At 53.3% G+C, this 17,884-nt stretch overlaps 1 protein-coding gene and 1 non-coding gene across 2 annotated transcripts; one reads left to right on the top strand and one right to left on the bottom strand.

Moving 5' to 3' along the window:
- Positions 1–184: 184 nt before the first annotated feature.
- On the top strand, positions 185–257 carry TRNAA-AGC (transfer RNA alanine (anticodon AGC)). The gene has a single exon. It is a non-coding gene; the product is annotated as a tRNA-Ala (tRNA).
- A 2,925-nt stretch (positions 258–3,182) lies between these two features.
- On the bottom strand, positions 3,183–15,369 carry SH3BP5L (SH3 binding domain protein 5 like). The gene is made up of 7 exons (XM_077324782.1): positions 15,215–15,369; positions 12,321–12,994; positions 10,001–10,063; positions 8,850–8,978; positions 7,155–7,316; positions 5,818–5,991; positions 3,183–4,699 (listed from the first exon to the last, which is right to left on the bottom strand). Exons 2-7 carry the CDS (start codon positions 12,543–12,545, stop codon positions 4,298–4,300), a joined length of 1,155 nt encoding a protein of 384 aa, XP_077180897.1. The 5' UTR covers positions 12,546–12,994; positions 15,215–15,369; the 3' UTR covers positions 3,183–4,297.
- Positions 15,370–17,884: the final 2,515 nt, after the last annotated feature.

The raw sequence follows: 17,884 nt of genomic DNA, 5'->3' as shown, positions 1-17,884 counted from the left end.
AGCACTGGGCAATCAGCTCAAGTGGCACAAGGCTTGCTCAGCAGGCAAGATCAATGCCCACATTCTCCAGCACTGGACAGCCCTGCCTGATGCCTTTTTGGGCTGCCAGAGCCATGGGGAGAGAGGCCTGCCCTAGCTACCACCCCTGCAAGTCTTTCTCCTTCTCAGGACGATGGGAAGCACTGGGGAATTAGCTCAAGTGGTAGAGCGCTCGCTTAGCATGCGAGAGGTAGTGGGATCGATGCCCACATTCTCCAGGCTTCTTTGCTCCTTCCTTTTGTTGGCCGGAGCCGTGGGGAGAGAAGTCGCCTTCATTGGATGCTGTGAAGCCCTTTCCACCAGCACTGGGGAATTAGCAAAAAGAGGTAGATCACTCCTTAGCCTGCGAGAGGTAAAGGGGCCAAGGCCTGCATTCTCCAGCAAGGGTAGCTGCGCACCAAGTTTTTCCCTTTCCCCTCCAATCCAAGGTGACAATTGGCAGCATTGTAAAGAAACGGGGGGATTAAGAGGGCTTGATTGGGGCAAGCATTACAAATGGGGAGCTGCCCCAGGGAAGGTCCTGATGCACCTCTCCTCTTTCCAAGCGAGGCAGGGGAATTAGCTCAAGTGGTAGAGCGCTCGCTTAGCATGCAAGAGGTAGCAGGATCGATGCCTGCATTCTCCAGCACTGGCTGTTGCCTCCTTTTGCTGTCTAGAGCCCCAGAGAGCGAGGCAAGGCTTGGCTTGGCTCCCTACACTAGAAGCCTCCCCTTGGAGTCTCTCTCCTTCTCGGGATGATGTGACCCCCTCTCTTCTTATCAGCGGGGAGGAATTAGCTCAAAGGGGAGAAGGCTCACTTAGCACAGGGGTAGTCAACCTGTGGTCCTCCAGATGTTCATGGACTACAATTCCCATGAGCCCCTGCCAGCATTCGCTGGCAGGGGCTCATGGGAATTGTAGTCCATGGACATCTGGAGGACCACAGGTTGACTACCCCTGACTTAGCACATGAGAGCAGACTCATTCCAGAGCTGGACAGCTTTTGCTGCTGACTTGAGTACAGCAGCCAGTTGTCTGCCGTCACCTAGCTCTGCCTGAGGCGGGGCAATTCAGATCCAGGGAGAAACATCTGCCTTGCCCCCAATGCCCTAGCAACCACCTTTCTGAGGATGGGAACTCCCTTCTCACAGCGTGTGTGTTTTAAGCACCATCAAGTGGCTTCCGACCTCTGGGAACCACATGAATCAGTGACCTCCACAACGTCCTGTCCTTAACACCTTTGCTCAGCTCTTCCCTTCACTGAATCCGTCTATCTCATGCTGCATCTTCCGCTTTTACTGCCCCCTTCAGCTTTTCCTAGCACGACTGTCTTATCCACTCTTGGATTCTCATCACGGGACCAAAGTATGATATAGCCTCAGATTAGTCATTCTAGCTTCTAGGTCGAGTTCCGCCTCGATTCCAATTCAAACCCTTCTTGCTGGCAGTGGGGAATTAGCTCAAGTGGCAGAGCGCTCGCTTAGCATGCGAGAGGTGGTGGGATCGATGCCCGCATCGTCCAGCAAGAGCACCTTGACCATACAGTAGGTCACAGGTCGGGCTTTCCCTTTTCCCTCCACCCCAGGGCGACAGGTGCCAGCACAGAAAAGTAACAAGGAAATGAGGGCATTTGCTTTGAACGAGCATTGAACATAGGCAGTGATTCTCCTGATGCATCATGGGTTTTCACGGACTGAGCAGGGGAATCGCTCAAGCAACAGAGCCGGTGAGAGGCAGCCTCCTCTAGTCCTGGACAGCTGCCACCTTTCCCTGGCCAGAGCCAAAGGAAGCAGGATCTGTCCGAGCTCCGTTCTCCGGCATTCTCCCCTTCCCACTAATACTGGGGGAGCGATACTTCACATTTCCCAGCAAGGGAACTCTGCCCATGCAGTCAGGGTGGCGTCATCTGTTTTTTTTACCAACCCAGGGTTATGCCCGCCAGCCCAGAAGAGTCACAGGGGAATTAAGGTGGTTTGCTTTGAGCAAGCATTAAAGACTGGGAGCTGTTTGCAGAGAGGTCCTGGTGTGTTGTGCACCTTCCCTTGTGGTTGTTAGTTCCTGCCTTGTGCAGGGGGGGTTAGACTAGATGGCCCTGGCAGTCCGTTCCAGCTCCATGATTCTATGATTCCCAGGCCAGGCAGGGGAAGGAGCACCCAAAGCAAAGAGGGATTGGGACCGAGGCCAGCTTTGTCCGGCAAGAGCATCCTGGCTGGAGTGTTGGAGCTCCTGTGTTGTCTCTTGAGGGCCCCATGTGGGACCAATGCAGCTGCCTCAGCACCAGCTGGATATGGGTCCTCCAAGATGAACCAGTGACGACCCTAGCACCTGCATTCCGCACCAGCTGGAGTTTCCGGGTCAAGGGCAAGGGTAGGCCAGTGTACAGCGAGATACAGAAGTCCAGTCTGGAGGTGACCATTGCATGGATCACTGTGGCCAAACAGTCCGGGGACAGGTAGGGCGAAGATGGTAAAATGTCACGTGGGCCAGGGGTAGTCAACCTGTGGTCGTCCAGATGTCCATGGACTACAATTCCCATGAGCCCCTGCCAGCGTTTGCTGGCAGGGGCTCATGGGAATTGTAGTCCATGGACATCTGGACGACCACAGGTTGACTACCCCTGGTGTGGGCTACTCCTGTGACCTGGGCCTCCATTGAAAGGGAGGCATCCAGAACCATCCCCAAATTCCTTACTGTGGCCGAGATTGTTAAGTTGTGTCCCTGCAAAGGTGAGGAGGCGAGATTCCTGTCCTGCCCCTTTCCTGCTCAGCCACAGGACCCCCGTCTTGGAGGGGCTGAGTTTCAGGCGGCTCTGCTCTAACCACCCACAACGGCTTCCAAACACCTGGCGAATGTCTCCGGGGGAGAGAGACCTGGTTTGCATTGCCTGCCTCGGCTCAGGGACTTCTTTGGTGGTCTCCCATTCAAGGACTAACCAGGGCTGGCCCTGCTTAGCTTCTGAGATCTGAGGAGATCGGCTAGCCTGAGCCAGGCAGGTCAGGGGAAACAGGGCTGTATTCTGAGCTCGATGAAGCTCTCGTCCCTCGAGTGGCGTTTCCGCACTGGGAGATTCCGAACAGACGTCGGGAGAAGAAAAAAAAAACACTGTGCCCTTCAAATCACAGCTGGGAATAAAAAGACAGAAAGGAGGCAAAAAACGCCAAGGGAAAGTTTTCTACAGGGCGATAAATTTTACTTTAAATAAAATACACAGCAGAAGCCGGTCATACAAACACACGGAGTTGCAGCCGGGCGGCCTCAAACCAGTACGGTTCTCATCGCAACCCGAACCCAGAACAATTGCTTGAGAGGCAGGAAGTGGCACCGTCGTCCAGGAGGGGGGGGGGAGAGAAAGAGCCGGAGCAAGCAGCAACTTCCTTAGGAACTTCGGTGCCCCCCTGCTAGTGCAAACCACGTCCAATGAAGCAAACATGCCATCGTCATGTGACTGGGACCAACCAGGGAGGAGAGAGAGAGAGAGAGTGGGGGGAGCCGCCCCAGCTGGACGAGGCTCTTCCCCCCCATTGCTCTGCCCCCCTCGCTCTGAACAGCACCCCCAAGGCGCCGGCCTCTTCGTAGAGCTGGCCTAGAGGCAATGCTGGAAAAGCTAGAAAAAGAGGGTGTTGTCCTATTGCATCGCATGGGAGGCGCGAGAAAGGAAAGGGGGACGGAGGGCATGCCTCCGATACGCTGTAGTGTTTCCAGGAGCCCCTAGGCGGGGCGTCAGAGTTCCATTTTAAAAGGCCACACCGCACAGTCCTGGGTGGAACTTGGCACTTCAGCCCTCCACAGCCGGCAGCAGACAACCTGATCAGAACAAGCAGCAGGATTTCTTCGCCCACCCCTGCTTGGGCTTCCCCCCTCCCCGAGTCTTTCCCTGCAACTTGCAGGCCGCTCCTTGAGAGTAAGCCGGGAGGAGTGTGCAGGGAGAGGTGAACTCCCAGGATGCAATGCTGCCAGGAAGCAGGGGCATGCTCGGGGGGGGGGGAAGAGGAGAAGGGCAGCCCCAAAGTGGAGCCCTAATGCCAACGTCCCCAAGAGCAAGTGGGGCGGGGTGGGGTGGGGTGGGCACTGCAGTGCTGGGTGAATTAAGGGGCAGGAAATCTGACATACCAAACGGGGGGGGGGGGAGGGGGTTTCAAAACCCACCTGCAGATTATGCTCCGGATAAAACAGCTCTGCCATCCGCACATTCAGAAAGGCGCCTCCCCCCGCTAACCATTCCTCACCCCTCCTTATGGCGGCCGTCTCTCCTTCGTTCCCCTGCCCCGGGGGGTGCGGGTCAGAGGCTGATGCTGCGGTGGTGCTTGAAGGGGTGGGGCTGGGCATTGCGGCGCTGCTCCCGCTCCTCCAGCTCGTCGCTGTTCAGGCTGGCGGCGTCGGACAGCCCCAGCAGGTGCTCAACCGAGTCGAACTTCTGCAGGTCGGAGGCGATGGTCTGGAAGCTGAGCACCGAGAGGGTGTCGGCGGAGGAGGCCGGCTCAGGAGGCAGGGACGCCCCTCCATACAGCAGCGCCGGGCTGGCCTCTGCGCCCACCGGGGAGGCCCGCCGGCCGACCAGGCGCTGGAGCCGGCGGGCGTGGATCTGCTCGCTGATCTGCTCCAGGTTCCGCAGGGCCACCGAGTAGCGCATCTTGGCCTGGGCCACCTGCTTCTCGAGGGACGTCACCCTGACCTTGTGCTCCTAAATAGCAGAACAAGAACGAAGATCAAGCTGTACCCCAATATGTGCAGCGGTGAGTCTTCCCTTTTTAGTTTCAGGACAAGGAAACGCGAAAGAAAACGCCAAGTTCGCACGGAATTCTCCAAACTGAAATCTAAAGCGAATTTGGAATTTGACTCGGATTTCAAGCCTCTCACATTGCGAGGGAATGCGCAGAAATCCCATGTGTGGGGGGGAGACCCAAAGTGTAAAGCCACCAGGCAGAACACTTACCACAAAGACCATTTTTCTCAGGGTCATCTGGTTGAGAAAGCCTGACATAAGAGAAGCCATTTTGGATCAGGCCAATGGACCAGCCAGTCCAATATTCTGTGTCATATGATGGACAAAACCCAGATGCCATCAGGAGGTCCACTGGCAGAGCCAGAAGCCCTCCCACTGTTGCCCCCCCCCCAAGCATCCAGAGCATCATGGCCCGGACAGAGCATTCTCTCTATAGCTTGCAGCTAATAGCCCCTGATGAGCATCAGTCCCATGTTTATCCAATCCCCTCTTGAAGCGGTCTATGCTCGTAGCCGCCGCTACTTCCTGTGGCAGTGAATTCCACATGTTAATTTTATAAAGGTAAAGGTAAAGGTATCCCCTGTGCAAGCACCGGGTCATGTCTGACCCTTGGGGTGACGCCCTCTAGTGTTTTCATGGCAGACTCAATACGGGGTGGTTTGCCAGTGCCTTCCCCAGTCATTACCGTTTACCCCCCAGCAAGCTGGGTACTCATTTTACCGACCTCGGAAGGATGGAAGGCTGAGTCAACCTTGAGCCGGCTGCTGGGATCGAACTCCCAGCCTCATGGGCAAAGCTTTCAGACGGCTGCCTTACCACTCTGCGCCACAAGAGGCTCTTAATTTTATGCGTAGAGGTTAATAGCTGTCAAGATCTAAGTATTCTATTTTTGAGAAACGGCCATGTTCTGAATAATGGGGTTAAGTCAGCAAGCTAACTGGACTGGTGCTTCCTCAGTGTCAGGGGCAGATGGGAGGTGGGGAACTCAGCTGTCAAGACCGAGGTCAAGGTCCACTCAGGTAAGTTCTGAAGAGACCTTGTAACCCTCGTTGAACCGCTGAGAGAGGAAGTCTCACCTCAAGAATTTGGTTGAACTGAGCCTTCAGCTCAAAGTAGGGCTTGCTCTTCACAATGACTCGCTTCAGGGACTTCTGGAGGGACTGCACCTTGGCCTCCGCTTGCTGGCACAGCTGCGTGACCCGCTGGTGCTCCCGTTCGCTGCGCAGGCGCTCCTCCTCCGCCTCATTCACCTAGCAGGGAAGGAAGGGAGAGAGTCAGAGCCAAGAACCTACACTGGGCACCATCTGTCAAATCTCCACTGGCCGTTCCCTGCTGAGCCTCAACAAGGAGGCGATATTTAGCTGTCTTATCCCTGATTTAGGAAGTAGGCCTCTGGTCCTCATGAATGTGTAAAACAGGATAAGATTTAGTAAATCCTTGGGATTTTGTGGTTTGCTCTCGGCCCCCCCCCCCGCCTCCCCAGCCAATGTTGAACATTTTAAAATGTACCACAGAATCAGAATAAAACCAGAGTCCTTTAAGACCAACAAAGATTTATTCAAGGTGTGAGCTTTCGAGTGCAAGATGGGGCTCCCCTCCCCCCAGAAGATATGCTTCCACGCCAGTCCATTGGCGTGGTCAGATGTCACACCCCTCGTCAGCCACGCCAGCTGTTAATGGGAGCTGTTAGATAATGTGTTATTATTTCCGCCCCATGGTTTTTAATATTTTTCTTTAATTTTATGGGGTTTTAATGGGGGAGTTAATTGGATATTGCGTTACTGTGTGTATTTTGTATGTAACCCACCATGGGCCAGCTTGTCTGGGAGTGGTGGGTAATAAATATAATAATAATAATAATAATAATAATAATAATAATAATAATAATAATAATAACAATAATAATAATAACAATAACAATAATAACAATAACAACAACAACAACAACAACAATAATAATAATAATAATAATAATAATAATAATAATAATAATAATAATAACAACAACTTGCTTTTTACTGCCCAGGGGAGTTACAATCGCCTTCCCTTCCTCTCCCCACAACAGACACCCTGTGAGGGAGGTGAGGCTGAGAGAGCCCTGAGATTATTGAAAAACAGTTGGTTCTTATATGACGCCATTCTCTATCTCAAAGTGGCTCACAATCGCCTTCCCTTTCTCTCCCCACAACAGACACCCTGTGAGGGAGGTGAGGCTGAGAGAGCTTCTGACAGGACTGCTCCGTGAGAACAGGACTATCAGGGCTGTGATGAGCCCCAGGTCACCCAGCTGGCTGCATGTGGAGGAGCAGGGAATCCAACTGGGCTCGCCAGATTAGAAGCTGCCACTTTGCCACACTGGCTCTAGTATGTGGAACGGTATCGCCTGCAGCCTCCCTCCCGGATAGGTTTTCACCTTGCACGTGGCATGGTTGAGCATCTCTTGCCAGGTGGGGTCGAGCCGGTTCTTGTCCGCCATCACGCCCTGCTCGGCCACAAACACCATCTCCCGGGCCGCGTTGTGCATGCTGACCGCTCGCTCGTAACGAAGCGCAGCCTTCTGGGTCTCCTGCTGAGCCTGCCGGGACCGAAGGGGGAACACACCTCAATGGAAGTAGAGGACACCGAAAGCCCTCCTGGGTACGGCTGGGAGGAGGGAGGAGCCAGCCCGAGTGCCCCGCCTCCTTCCCTCCCCCTGGGCCTCCTGCAATCTTGGAACGGCAACGAGTCTAAGAGCCAAATGATACAGTCAAGGGGGCTCCAACTGCACGGCTTGCTGGGCTGCACCATTCCGAATTAAGGGTTGGGAGGGGGATCCCTTGTTTGTCTTATTTCCTTTTTTATAAGGAGGAAAAGCCCCCTGTGCAGGCTGACCTAGCGTATTAGTGGAGGGAAGGCTAACAGGCCTTAACAGGCCTCCCCTTGCTACAATGAACCTCTGTCTCCCTCTCTCTCACACACACACACACACACTCTCGTAGAAGCTGGGCCTGTAGCATGCTGTGTGGAACTTATGAGGTGATCTTGGTGTGCTTTCTTGGTCCGTTATGCCGGACTGAAGTGGGAAGCAAGACTGCACAGGGATAGCCCTGCCTTCATCCCCCAGCACAATTTCCAGGGTCCTGGATGAGGGATGTGCCTTATGGATTAGCTATCTGAAGCCAAGACAGAGTGAGAGATTATCCCTGAAGCCAGAGAGCATTCTGACACTGGGAGGGTGCATATTATTTATGGTGTGCATGGTGTAGCCATGGAGCAGGGGGTTCGACTAGATGACCCTGGAGGCCCCCTTCCAACTCTATGATTCTTTGCAATCCAAAGATTGTCTTAGCAGCCAAGCGAGGGATGTTCAGAGGTTTGCCATTGCCTGCCTGCCTCCGAACGATGACCCCTAGTGTTCTTCGGAAGAACTACCATCCAAAGCCTTGATGGTCAGCCATCCATATACTAGCCAGGGTCAGCCTTGCTTAGCTTCCAAGATCTGACAGAATTGGGCTTGCTACCTGGGCTATCCAAATCAGGGTGGGTGATAAGAGAGAGAGGGAGGTTGTTCTAGAGACAGAGCCTGTGATCAGGCAAAGGTCAGCCTTCTGTCTTATCATCCCTAGTTGATGGGGGGGGGGGAAATTACAGTTTTCACAAATCTGGTTTGGCGATCTGTGAGCAATAATCTGTCTGGCTGTGCTGTTCAAGCAGTGCAGCCAGCTTCAGGCGTTTCCTCAGGCTTCCTGGCTCCACACTACCTCGCCTCCCTCTCCTGTTCTCTATGAGGGAGAGAGAAAGTATGCTGCGGGTAGAGCTCTAGGGGCAGGAGCGTGACCTCTTTAATGATCCAACGCAGCACGGGGGAGGGGGCTGAAAATACCCAGAATTCCTTGCTCGTGCACCAATGGAAACTCTGTTCAGGAGCAGCCGCTTCTGAGATGCAAAATGAGCCCAGAGAAATCCTGAATCGTCACACTGAGCCTTCAAAAATCCTTCTCCGTGTTCTGGGAATTTCAGAGGGGGGTTTGGCCACAGCAGCACCTAAGCCACATGTGCTTGTTCTAAGGCTGGCAGGGACGGTGACGCGCCTCAGAGCGGCACTGTGCAAAGGCAATGGCGGCCATACCTCCTTGGCCAGGCGCCTGGCCTCGTAGTAAGGACGTGCCTTCTCAATGCAGTTTCCCAGCTGGGAGCCCTGAGCGTTGAGCTTCCGGGCAGATTCTGATAAAATCCTCCGGTACGTTGTCCGGGCTTCCTGTTGCAATCAACAATATAAACACAAGGCATTGTCAAAGGCCGGAGTTGGCTGGCTGTGGTGGGTTTTCTGAGCTGTGCAGGTGTAGTCTGGTCATTTTAGCCCCTGGTGTTTTGCCAAGACTTTGGCACAGGGAAGGTTCCCATCTTGCCATGTCCTGCCTCTGAGAATGCCGGCCACAGTTCCCGACGAAACACCAGGGACTAAAGCTACCAGACACAGCCACATAGCCAGGAAAACCCACAACCACCAACATAAACATATGTCAATTCCTGCTCCTAGACTAGATTCGTGGGTCCCTCCTGTGTGCCTTGCATTGGGTGGCCTGGCTACTTCCCACTGAACCCCAGGTCCAGAAAGGGTGCCAACACTTCACCCGTAACTGATCACGTGACTGCCTTGCACCTCTGCATCGATGGAGCTGCACCAGTGATGTCAGCAACGGCCTTGTATTCCTAGTGGCTTATGGGATCCGTGCATTCGCATGTCGCTCATGTGGCCCTGAAGCCAACCACAAGGGAGTTTTTGGAGTCGCAAATGCATCACCGTGGTGATATACAAGTTGGCAACTAGAACCTGCCTAATGCAACACCAATTGTAACAAAGGGCAAATTGCATGCAGCACCCAACTGCATGCAGTGCCCCCCACAGTGAATGAAAGCCCCTACAGGTTCCAGAAGCCTTCTTCCTTTAACTGGAGATGCTGGTAATGGAACCCGGGGCTACCCATGCAAAGCTAACACTCTGTTCCTCGTCGCAGACCTCCCCCCTTAAAGCAGACAAACAAAAAGCTCAACCCAAAAGTTCAACCACTTGCAGATAGCTGCACTGAGAAAGGTCTTTGCCTGGGACTTTAGGGAGATCCTGCTACTCAGAACAGACTCTTGTTGAGGCAACTTTGTACGTTCTCACACAGACTGGTACGGGTGCATCTTCAGACAAAACAGACGACTGGAGGTGGTAAAATATATTGGTAAGAGGAAGCCAAGCTCCAAGGGTGGAACCACACCACCTTTACTTACATCCAGTTGTAGCTCCACGCGATTTATCTCCTCGTTGGCCTGGTTGAGATGCTCCAGTTCCTCCTTGGGTTAAAAATAGAGAGTGAGGCTCAAGGCAGAGAACTACGGATGTCTCTTTACAGAAGGATGCGCTTAGGTGCTCGGAACCCACCACCCCTTTCCAGATGCCTCGACAGCTTCACAGATATTTTCACCAGAAAAAAGAACAGGAAAATCTCCATTTCTCATTCAGAAGCAATGGAAAGCGGCGTGAAGTTGGGAATATTTCGTTCTGCTTAATGGATAAAAGCTTTCCAGAAAATTGCATTTCTTTATTTAATCCAAAGGCGGGATCTCGGAGAACGGATGGAAAGTTATGGCAGAGAAAGGCCTTTCATGGTCTTACGTGCAGATGGCTGAAAACCACAGGTTTCTAAATTTACCTATCCAGAAAAAGGGGAAGGAGAGGACAGATTGTACCTTTCACCACCAGAAGACAGCACAGGAGCCAAGCAACTTTTTCAGCCCCCGCCCCCTAAGATGCCCAATATTTTGCTGTACAACCAAGAGGGCTAGAAACTTGTGGTTTAGGGGGAAAGAACTGGGGTATATGGAATCAGGAATCCTCTTGGTATTTATTATTAACCAGTTATGATGGATCACAGAGGAAGTGCCCCTGAGGAAGAAGCAGCATGCCTCCGCAAAGAACCCACGCCACCACGCCTATGCCGGGACAAAACATTTGGAAAATGAAGACGTTTCAAATCACTAATTGAACATAATGATCCAAATCCTTCCTTTACAGCTAAGTGCCCATTTTGCTCCCTCGGAGATTGCCGAAAGCAAAAGAGCAGACTAATTAAGTCTATCAAGCCTTGCAAACCTGTTCATTTGCAAAGAGCCCAGATCAGTCGATCACATCCTGGCTGGCTTCTGCGAAGACACGCAACCCTGCACATGCCTCACATTCTTATGGGCTGGAGACATTTCTTTTTTTAAAACGTGTATCATAAGAGGAGCATTCTCCTAAATTCTGTTCCTGAACAGGCAAGATGTGTCCAAGGACACCCAGCCCTGGCCGGAGGTCAATCCCTCTCCTTGTGTCCAGGCAGGGCTTGCCCATCTCTCAAATCCCACCCATGCAGTTTCTTGGCTACTCTCTGAATCCTAGAATCATAGAGTTGGAAGGGGCCATACAGGCCATCTAGTCCAACCCCCTGCTCAACGCAGGATCAGCCCTAAGCATCCTAAATCCTCTGCCGTGCAGCATCCACACCACCAATCTCAGCACATTTAAATGCCAAGATTCACCTCTCCCACCCTCTTCCCTGCCCGACACCAAAAGTCTGGAGTTACTGTCTCGAGGTAAGGGTGATCACCCTCAAACAGAAAAGTTTTAAGAGCCTCAGGAGATAGAAATGTTATATTTCTAGGGTTATCATAATTTGACCTCCTCCATTTGGGTGACCCCGTGCAGGGAGGGCTGGGCCAGGGGCAAGATCCAGTGGCCCCAGAGCTACTTGCAGAAGTTCTCCGCTTGCTGGCGCCGGCAGGGAACGCCACCAATTGCTGTCCGAAAGTAATTCCTGTGTTATGGGCACAATTTGACTCAGCGGTTTGCACGTCAGCCCTGTCATCCGAATGACTGTCACCTGCACTACATTTTGAGGCAAGGTTCATTGCTCTAGCCTGCTTCCTGGAACGGTAAAATTTATTTCCCTGCTTTTGCCAGGGTTCAGAAGCAAGTAAGCAGCCAATTGGCTGAGATCACAATTTCTGTTCCCGTGAGGGGCGGGTGCACAAAGGAGTTGTATGGTGTGCATGACAGAAGGCCCCCCCCACACACACACACACTGCTGCCCATGCCAGGTTGGCACACCGCTGTGCTGCCCCCTTCCTGCCTCAGCTCAAGGGAACCGGTGGGCAGAGTCCTGCGGGAAGCATCTATGAACCTTCTTAGCCATCCCCTCCCCCAAGAACCGGTGCCTGAAATGCTATGCGGGGCCTTAGCGCAATAGCCTGGCTCCCGAAGGCATGCCCGTGAGTCATACCGTTCGAGCCCGTGCGTTCTGAAAAACCAGAGCTTTTAAGCCGAGCCATTTCTGCCAGCCCCCAATCTTAGAGAAGTTCTGGCATCTGGCCCGGAGGCAGAAGCATCAATAAATAACTCAGCAGGCCTGTTTGGATCCTGGTTGGCTGGCAACCCTGAGGGCTTCCCTAAGGTAAGGGTGAGGACCCAAAGTCGTCCAACCGGTTCCCTTTCACATTCCACATATCTGCGGCTGTAAAAATATCAAATCCTCCCTGGCCTGCCTAAAAGGAGAGCCTCGCTTTGTCTCACCTGGATTCGGGGGTCCAGCTCTTCCTCCTCCTCCTCCTCTTCCTCCTCTTCTTCTTCCGTCCTCTGGGGAGTCTTGGCATCTCCACCCCCATCACAGATGGCTTCAGGCACAGGGGTCCTTTGCTCCTGCCCCTCTTCGGTGGGAGTCCGCAGCTCCCCGGGAGGTGTCTGCCGCCCATCGCCCATGTTCATGCCCAGCACCAGCCGCTGGTCAGATCCCTCCATGCCGGGCGCCCTCTGCCCCTCCGCAGTCTCCAGTCTCCCTGCCTCCCTGGGTGGGTTGGCCTCGTCACAGGAACCCGGGCAGCATTTTAACACCAGGACCCTCCGCAGAGATTTGGCACGAGGCGATTAGGCCCGCAGGGATGCATTTGGCACACGCCGCAAGGGCAGAAATCAAGCCGCTCTTCCAGCGGCAGTCCGGAAAGCGGTGGGGCGCCTCCCGCTCCCGTGTGCGATCCAGACTGGAAGCAAGCGAGGCAAGACTGGCTTGGCAAAACTGACCCCAGGGTTGGTCACCGAAGCCGACTCTCCCTCGCAGAGGGGGTGGAGAAAATCCCCCCCACAAGGCGTGTCCTCCACCCCCCCTCCACTGCCCACCCCTAAGACACCTTGTCCAAGGTAGCCGCCAGCAGCAGAGACTGGAGAACGGAAGGAGCACGTCAGAGGCAGGGCTGGAAAAGAAAACGGGAGGGGAGTTATAGGCATCGCTCTTTAAAAGGCAACAGAAGAGCTGATATCCCCACCACCACACATCAAGGCTGTGTTAACAGGTGAGGCGTCAATCTGCCATGAGACACCTTTGTCAGTAGATACGATGGCCGGGTTGGAAAAGCCCCAGGTGCCTGGGTGAGGTGGCGGTCCAGAATGTATAAGAATATACCAAGTGCCACTGTGGTTTGTAAAAGCTGATCCTGACATTCTCTGTCCTGGTGGAATGAGCTCCCGGAGGAGATCAGGGCCCTGACAGAGCTAGAACAGTTCCGAAGGGGCTGCAAAAGGGAGCTCTTCCACCAGGCATTTGGTTGAGACCAGGTGTAACCAACAACATCTGCAGGGCCCCTTCTCCCTCCCTCCCAGAAATCCATCAATGTGTTTTGCAAACAAACAAACAAACATGAAAACTGTTCTAACTACTTGCTCAGCCCAGGGGGGTGGGGGGAGAGAACGGGACACGACACACAAATTCTTCAGCAACAAAGAGTTTCAGTTGCCCTCTTTATTGAGAATCTACAGCTCCCTGGGAAATACAGTATTTGCTGGCGTATAAGACTACTTCCCCCCCCTGAAAAGCATGCCTCCAAGTGGGGGGTCGTCCTATACGCTGGGTGCCCTTCAGTTGGGATAGACATAGCTGCCCAAAGTAGCCCATAGTACTGTAATGTAATGTAACAAACTCTATATTTTGAGTGGAAATGTTGGGGGGGTCGTCTTATATGCCCAGTCGTCTTATACGCCGGCAAATACGGTATGTCAATTAGAAGGGGTCTAAATCCTAATCCGCACCGTAAGTTTTCCTCTTCCCCCCTCTGCAGCTAGAAAAGAGGCTTTTTGAGAGAGCTGGGGATTGAGACCGGCTTTCACGCCAGCACATTTCCTTCTAAGGAAAACTGCACAGCTGTACCTCACAAAGAAGGTCTACCCGCAGGGGTAGTCAAACTGCAGCCCTCCGGATGTCCATGGACGACAATTCCCAGGAGCCCTTGCCAATGTTTGCTGGCAGGGGCTCATGGGAATTGTAGTCCACGGACATCTGGAGGGCCGCAGTTTGACTACCCCTGCCGCCTGACAGCCCCCACATGCAGGCAATGCAAAAGCATACCAGCCCATCAAAACAAACATCTCCCAGGGGTTGGCACAGGTTTATTTCTATTTTTAAAACTATACTCTGATTTTGTGTGTGGCAGCTTATGAGCACCTTTTTCACCATTTCTCACACTGTCCTGCTGATTCCTTCCTCCAACACTGTCAGCCCAAGTTTGTTAGTTGTTGCTTTTTTTTTGGGGGGGGGGGTGCGCATAATATGGAACATGAGAATTTTCCAGGTCCCTAGATGACAACAGCCAATTGCCAGGTTTCTGGCTACTGAAGGAGGCATCCAGCCTGGCCAGCTTCTACTACTCCTTGTAAACAGAACCCTGCCAGCCAGTTTGAGGTCACGTCCCTCCTCTGGGTAGCAAAAAGCAGGGTGTGAAAACCAGCTCTTCTCCTCCTCTCCCACCTCCTGCACCCCACAGCTAAACTAAACAACAGCGTTTCCAGAAACCACCGCCATGCCCGTGCTGTGAACTGCTCCAGGCATTTGCTAGCTCTAAACTTCAAGAGCCCTCAAGTGCTGCGAAGAGGGAGAGCCCTGCAGACACCCGCTTTGCTCTCGATGTGGTTCCCGCTGGGAGGAAGCCGGAGAGGGAGCAAAGACAACACTCCGGGCATCGCCTTCCTGCACCTCGCTTGCAGCGACGCCCTAAACGCGACCGGACCCTTCTTTTTCTTAATTGCTACAGAGCTTGGGAGGGAGCTGCCAGGCTTGGCAGTCGCCCATCGCTGCAACCATCTTATTGCCATTGCCAAGGGAGGTCGTCTGCTGCGGCCCCTTCCAAGCCAGTGTTGCGGTCGACCCTTGGGGTGGATCGGGATCCACTTTTCCCGGGATCCAGACGCATGCCTCCCTCTGAGATTGCACGGGCGAGAATGGGAGGCTTCCAGCGCCATCCATCGCGCTCCCCTGGCCGGGCGGGCTTTGAACCCGCGTCTCCCTGCGACGGGCCACCCTCGCCCCCTCCCCGACCTGCACCCCTTCCCCCCCCCCATTCCGCACCGCCTTCCTCCTCCCCCCGAGTAGCCCCTCTCCAATGGCCAGGGCCAGCCAAGGAAGGGAAAATGGCTCTATTTACCTCCAGCTCCCGCTGCAGCCCCTCCAGCCTCAACGGAAGCGGAAACCGTGGTCTTCCCAAGACCCTTCCCTTCGTCCGTACAACATGGCGGCCCCCGTGCCTCTGATCCACTCAGCTGTTGATGTGTCGGAGTCTTCCACTGTCACGAGAGAGAGATATGCCGGGTGCTGCGTCGTTGCCTAGTCTAGCCGGCGGCGGAATGGGCAAGCCAATGAGATAATGTTGGACTGTTAATCAGCCGGGGATTGGCCACTGTGGGAAGCGCCATCTTGGGTTACGGCGGGCCGCGTGCGATGCTCGGCGCGTAACGAGACGTTGAGACCGCTGTGCTGCCTTTGTCCGCAAGAGGGCGCTGCACAGTTGACAGAAAGAGACGGAGGCGACGCCTGGACCGAACCGCTGAACTCTTCCGTCGGGAATCTCGGCCGTCTGGAGCCAGTTGCCATGTGATCCTTGTTAGCCAATCGGAGAGCGCCATGAGTTTGTAGACGCTTCTATTGCTAGGGGCAGGGGGAGGTGGTTTTTGTTTTAGTCTGGCGTTCTTTTTAAAGGCTTTGCAAAGGAGCTACTGGAGGAAGGGGTATGAGAGGGATAGGGAAAGGTACATCCAAATACCAGTAGTTATTAAACTTCTGCTGCATCTATTTCTGTGGACGGTGTATGCAGACTTTTGAGTTACACAGAACTCTTCATCGGTCAAAATGGAAGAGGTTAGAGTTGCTGACCTCCAGGTGGAGCCTGGAGACGCTTCCAGAATTACAACGATCTTCAGAAAAAATGTCGATATCTGTTCCCTGGAGAAAATGGCTGCTTTGGAGGGTGGACTCTGTGGTGGACCCCAGGGGTAGTCAACCTGTGGTCCTCCAGATGTTCATGGACTAAAATTCCCATGAGCCAATGTCAACAAATGCTGGCAGGGGCTCATGGGAATTGTAGTCCATGAACATCTGGAGGACCACAGGTTGACTACCCCTGGGGTACCCCACTGTCCTTCCCAGTCTCCATCCCCAAATCTCTAAGAGTTTCCCTACCTGGATCTGGTAACTCTACCCCTCCATCCCCAACCAGTGTCCAGGAGGACTTGGCAACCCCCCAACCCGGGGTTCCTTTCCTCCCTGACCCCTGCCCTCTCCAGAACTGGCCACTTTATAAAAAGGAACCGTCCTAGGAACCAAACATGCCTGTGTGACTGAGTTTGATAGCACAGAAAGCATAGGGAATTAAAGGAAAGATAAAATGGTGGAGAGGGGAATGCTGTAAGCAGTTTTGAGGCCCCAGCCAGGAAGAAAGGTGGGGTAAAATACAGGACGGGACTGTGGACAGTAAGTATAAGGCACAGTTACATAATAACAGATGTGGTTTCCCAAGATGAGAGTGGCAAGCCAGTTCATAGAATCATAGAGTTGGAAGGTACCTCCAGTGTCATCTAGTCCATCTAGCACAAGTCAGGAACTCATAACTACCTGCCCACCCATAGTGACACCCCCCCCCCAAGCAGCAGGACTGAACAAGCCGCTCAGTCAGGGCAGCTTTGCAACAATGTTTCTCAAGGTCCAGCTGTCAAGCATGTGCTTGTCTGAGAATTAAACCTCAGATTTTTATCTCCTAAATCACAGACCAACAAGGTTGATGTGTTGACCACCCGTGGAGAGCAGATGATCATGCCCTACAGCCAACAAGCCCCACTGTCATTTCTGGAACGGGGCCTTTTCCAGTGCAGGGAGAATTAGCTCTCTCTCAGCATGGGAAGAGGTAATGGGATGAATGCCCACATTCTCCAGGGTGTAAACTGCACGGAGCTTTTATTCCAACCTCAGATCGATTCTGTCCCTGCCCTCTACACAGAATGCGATTTCCGTTTGGATTTGGGGTGATTTAAAATTTCCTTCTGCAGCAAGAAGGATTGATCCAGAGTGACCCTACCTTTATTGTGTGATATCTTAGAGTGCTTTTAACCCTCAATATTTAAAGGCTGTTTTGAATCTGGGTTCTCCTCCTGGTAGAGGACCCGTGATTGGCCACAGATGGTCATGTGACAAACTTGCCTTAAAGGAGAAGCCCCTAATTTCTCTCAACTTCTGTCGGTCCTCGATTTTTTCTCCCTTCTCTGCCTTTTTCGATCATCTCCCCCTCCAAGAAAAGAAAGAGGCTCCTTGCTTGGCTTCTCCCCCCCCCCCTTCAAGAAAAGAAAGAAAGAGGCTTGGCTCCCCCCCCCCCTTCTGAACTACCCTAACCACGTGCAGAAGACTTTCCTGTTTCAATGAGGGGGGGGGGGAAGAGGAAGATCCAAGTTCAAAGCGATCTGAATTCAACAGGATTGACAATGGAATAAACAAAGTTAGTGGAGACTCTGCCCAGGACAGCCCTCTGTTGCGTCTGCTTCCTGCCCAGAGCTGTGAAATGCATGCCTTGGTCCAAGACCCTACCAGCCACCCCTTCTCAGGATGATGTGACGAAGCCCTTCCTACCAAGGGTGGGGAATGAGCTTAAATAGTAGATCACTTGTTAAGTGTGTGAGAAGGTAGTGGGTTTGTTCCCATATGCTCCAGTGCATTGGAGGGCTCTGTCGCCACTTCCGTTTGCTGACCAGAACCATGGAGGCCATGATGTGCCCTGGACGCATGCCCTGGCATGACCTCATGACCACAGGAAACCCTTCTCATCAGCAGT

The sequence above is a fragment of the Paroedura picta genome, chromosome 3 (genome assembly GCF_049243985.1).
Source record: "Paroedura picta isolate Pp20150507F chromosome 3, Ppicta_v3.0, whole genome shotgun sequence".
Classification (NCBI taxonomy): domain Eukaryota; kingdom Metazoa; phylum Chordata; class Lepidosauria; order Squamata; family Gekkonidae; genus Paroedura; species Paroedura picta.
The sequence above is the reverse complement of the archived record's forward strand: the minus strand, read 5'-3'. Positions and strand labels throughout refer to the sequence as shown.

Excerpts from the sequence above, each read along its gene's own strand:
- SH3BP5L (XM_077324782.1), bottom strand. The coding sequence starts at position 12,545 with ATGGAGGGATCTGACCAGCGGCTGGTGCTGGGCATGAACATGGGCGAT. Across the intron at positions 10,064-12,320 it reads AGCTGGACCCCCGAATCCAG|GAGGAACTGGAGCATCTCAA; the intron begins GTGAGACAAAGC and ends TTTTAACCCAAG. Across the intron at positions 4,700-5,817 it reads AGTTCAACCAAATTCTTGAG|GAGCACAAGGTCAGGGTGAC; the intron begins GTGAGACTTCCT and ends TCTGCTATTTAG.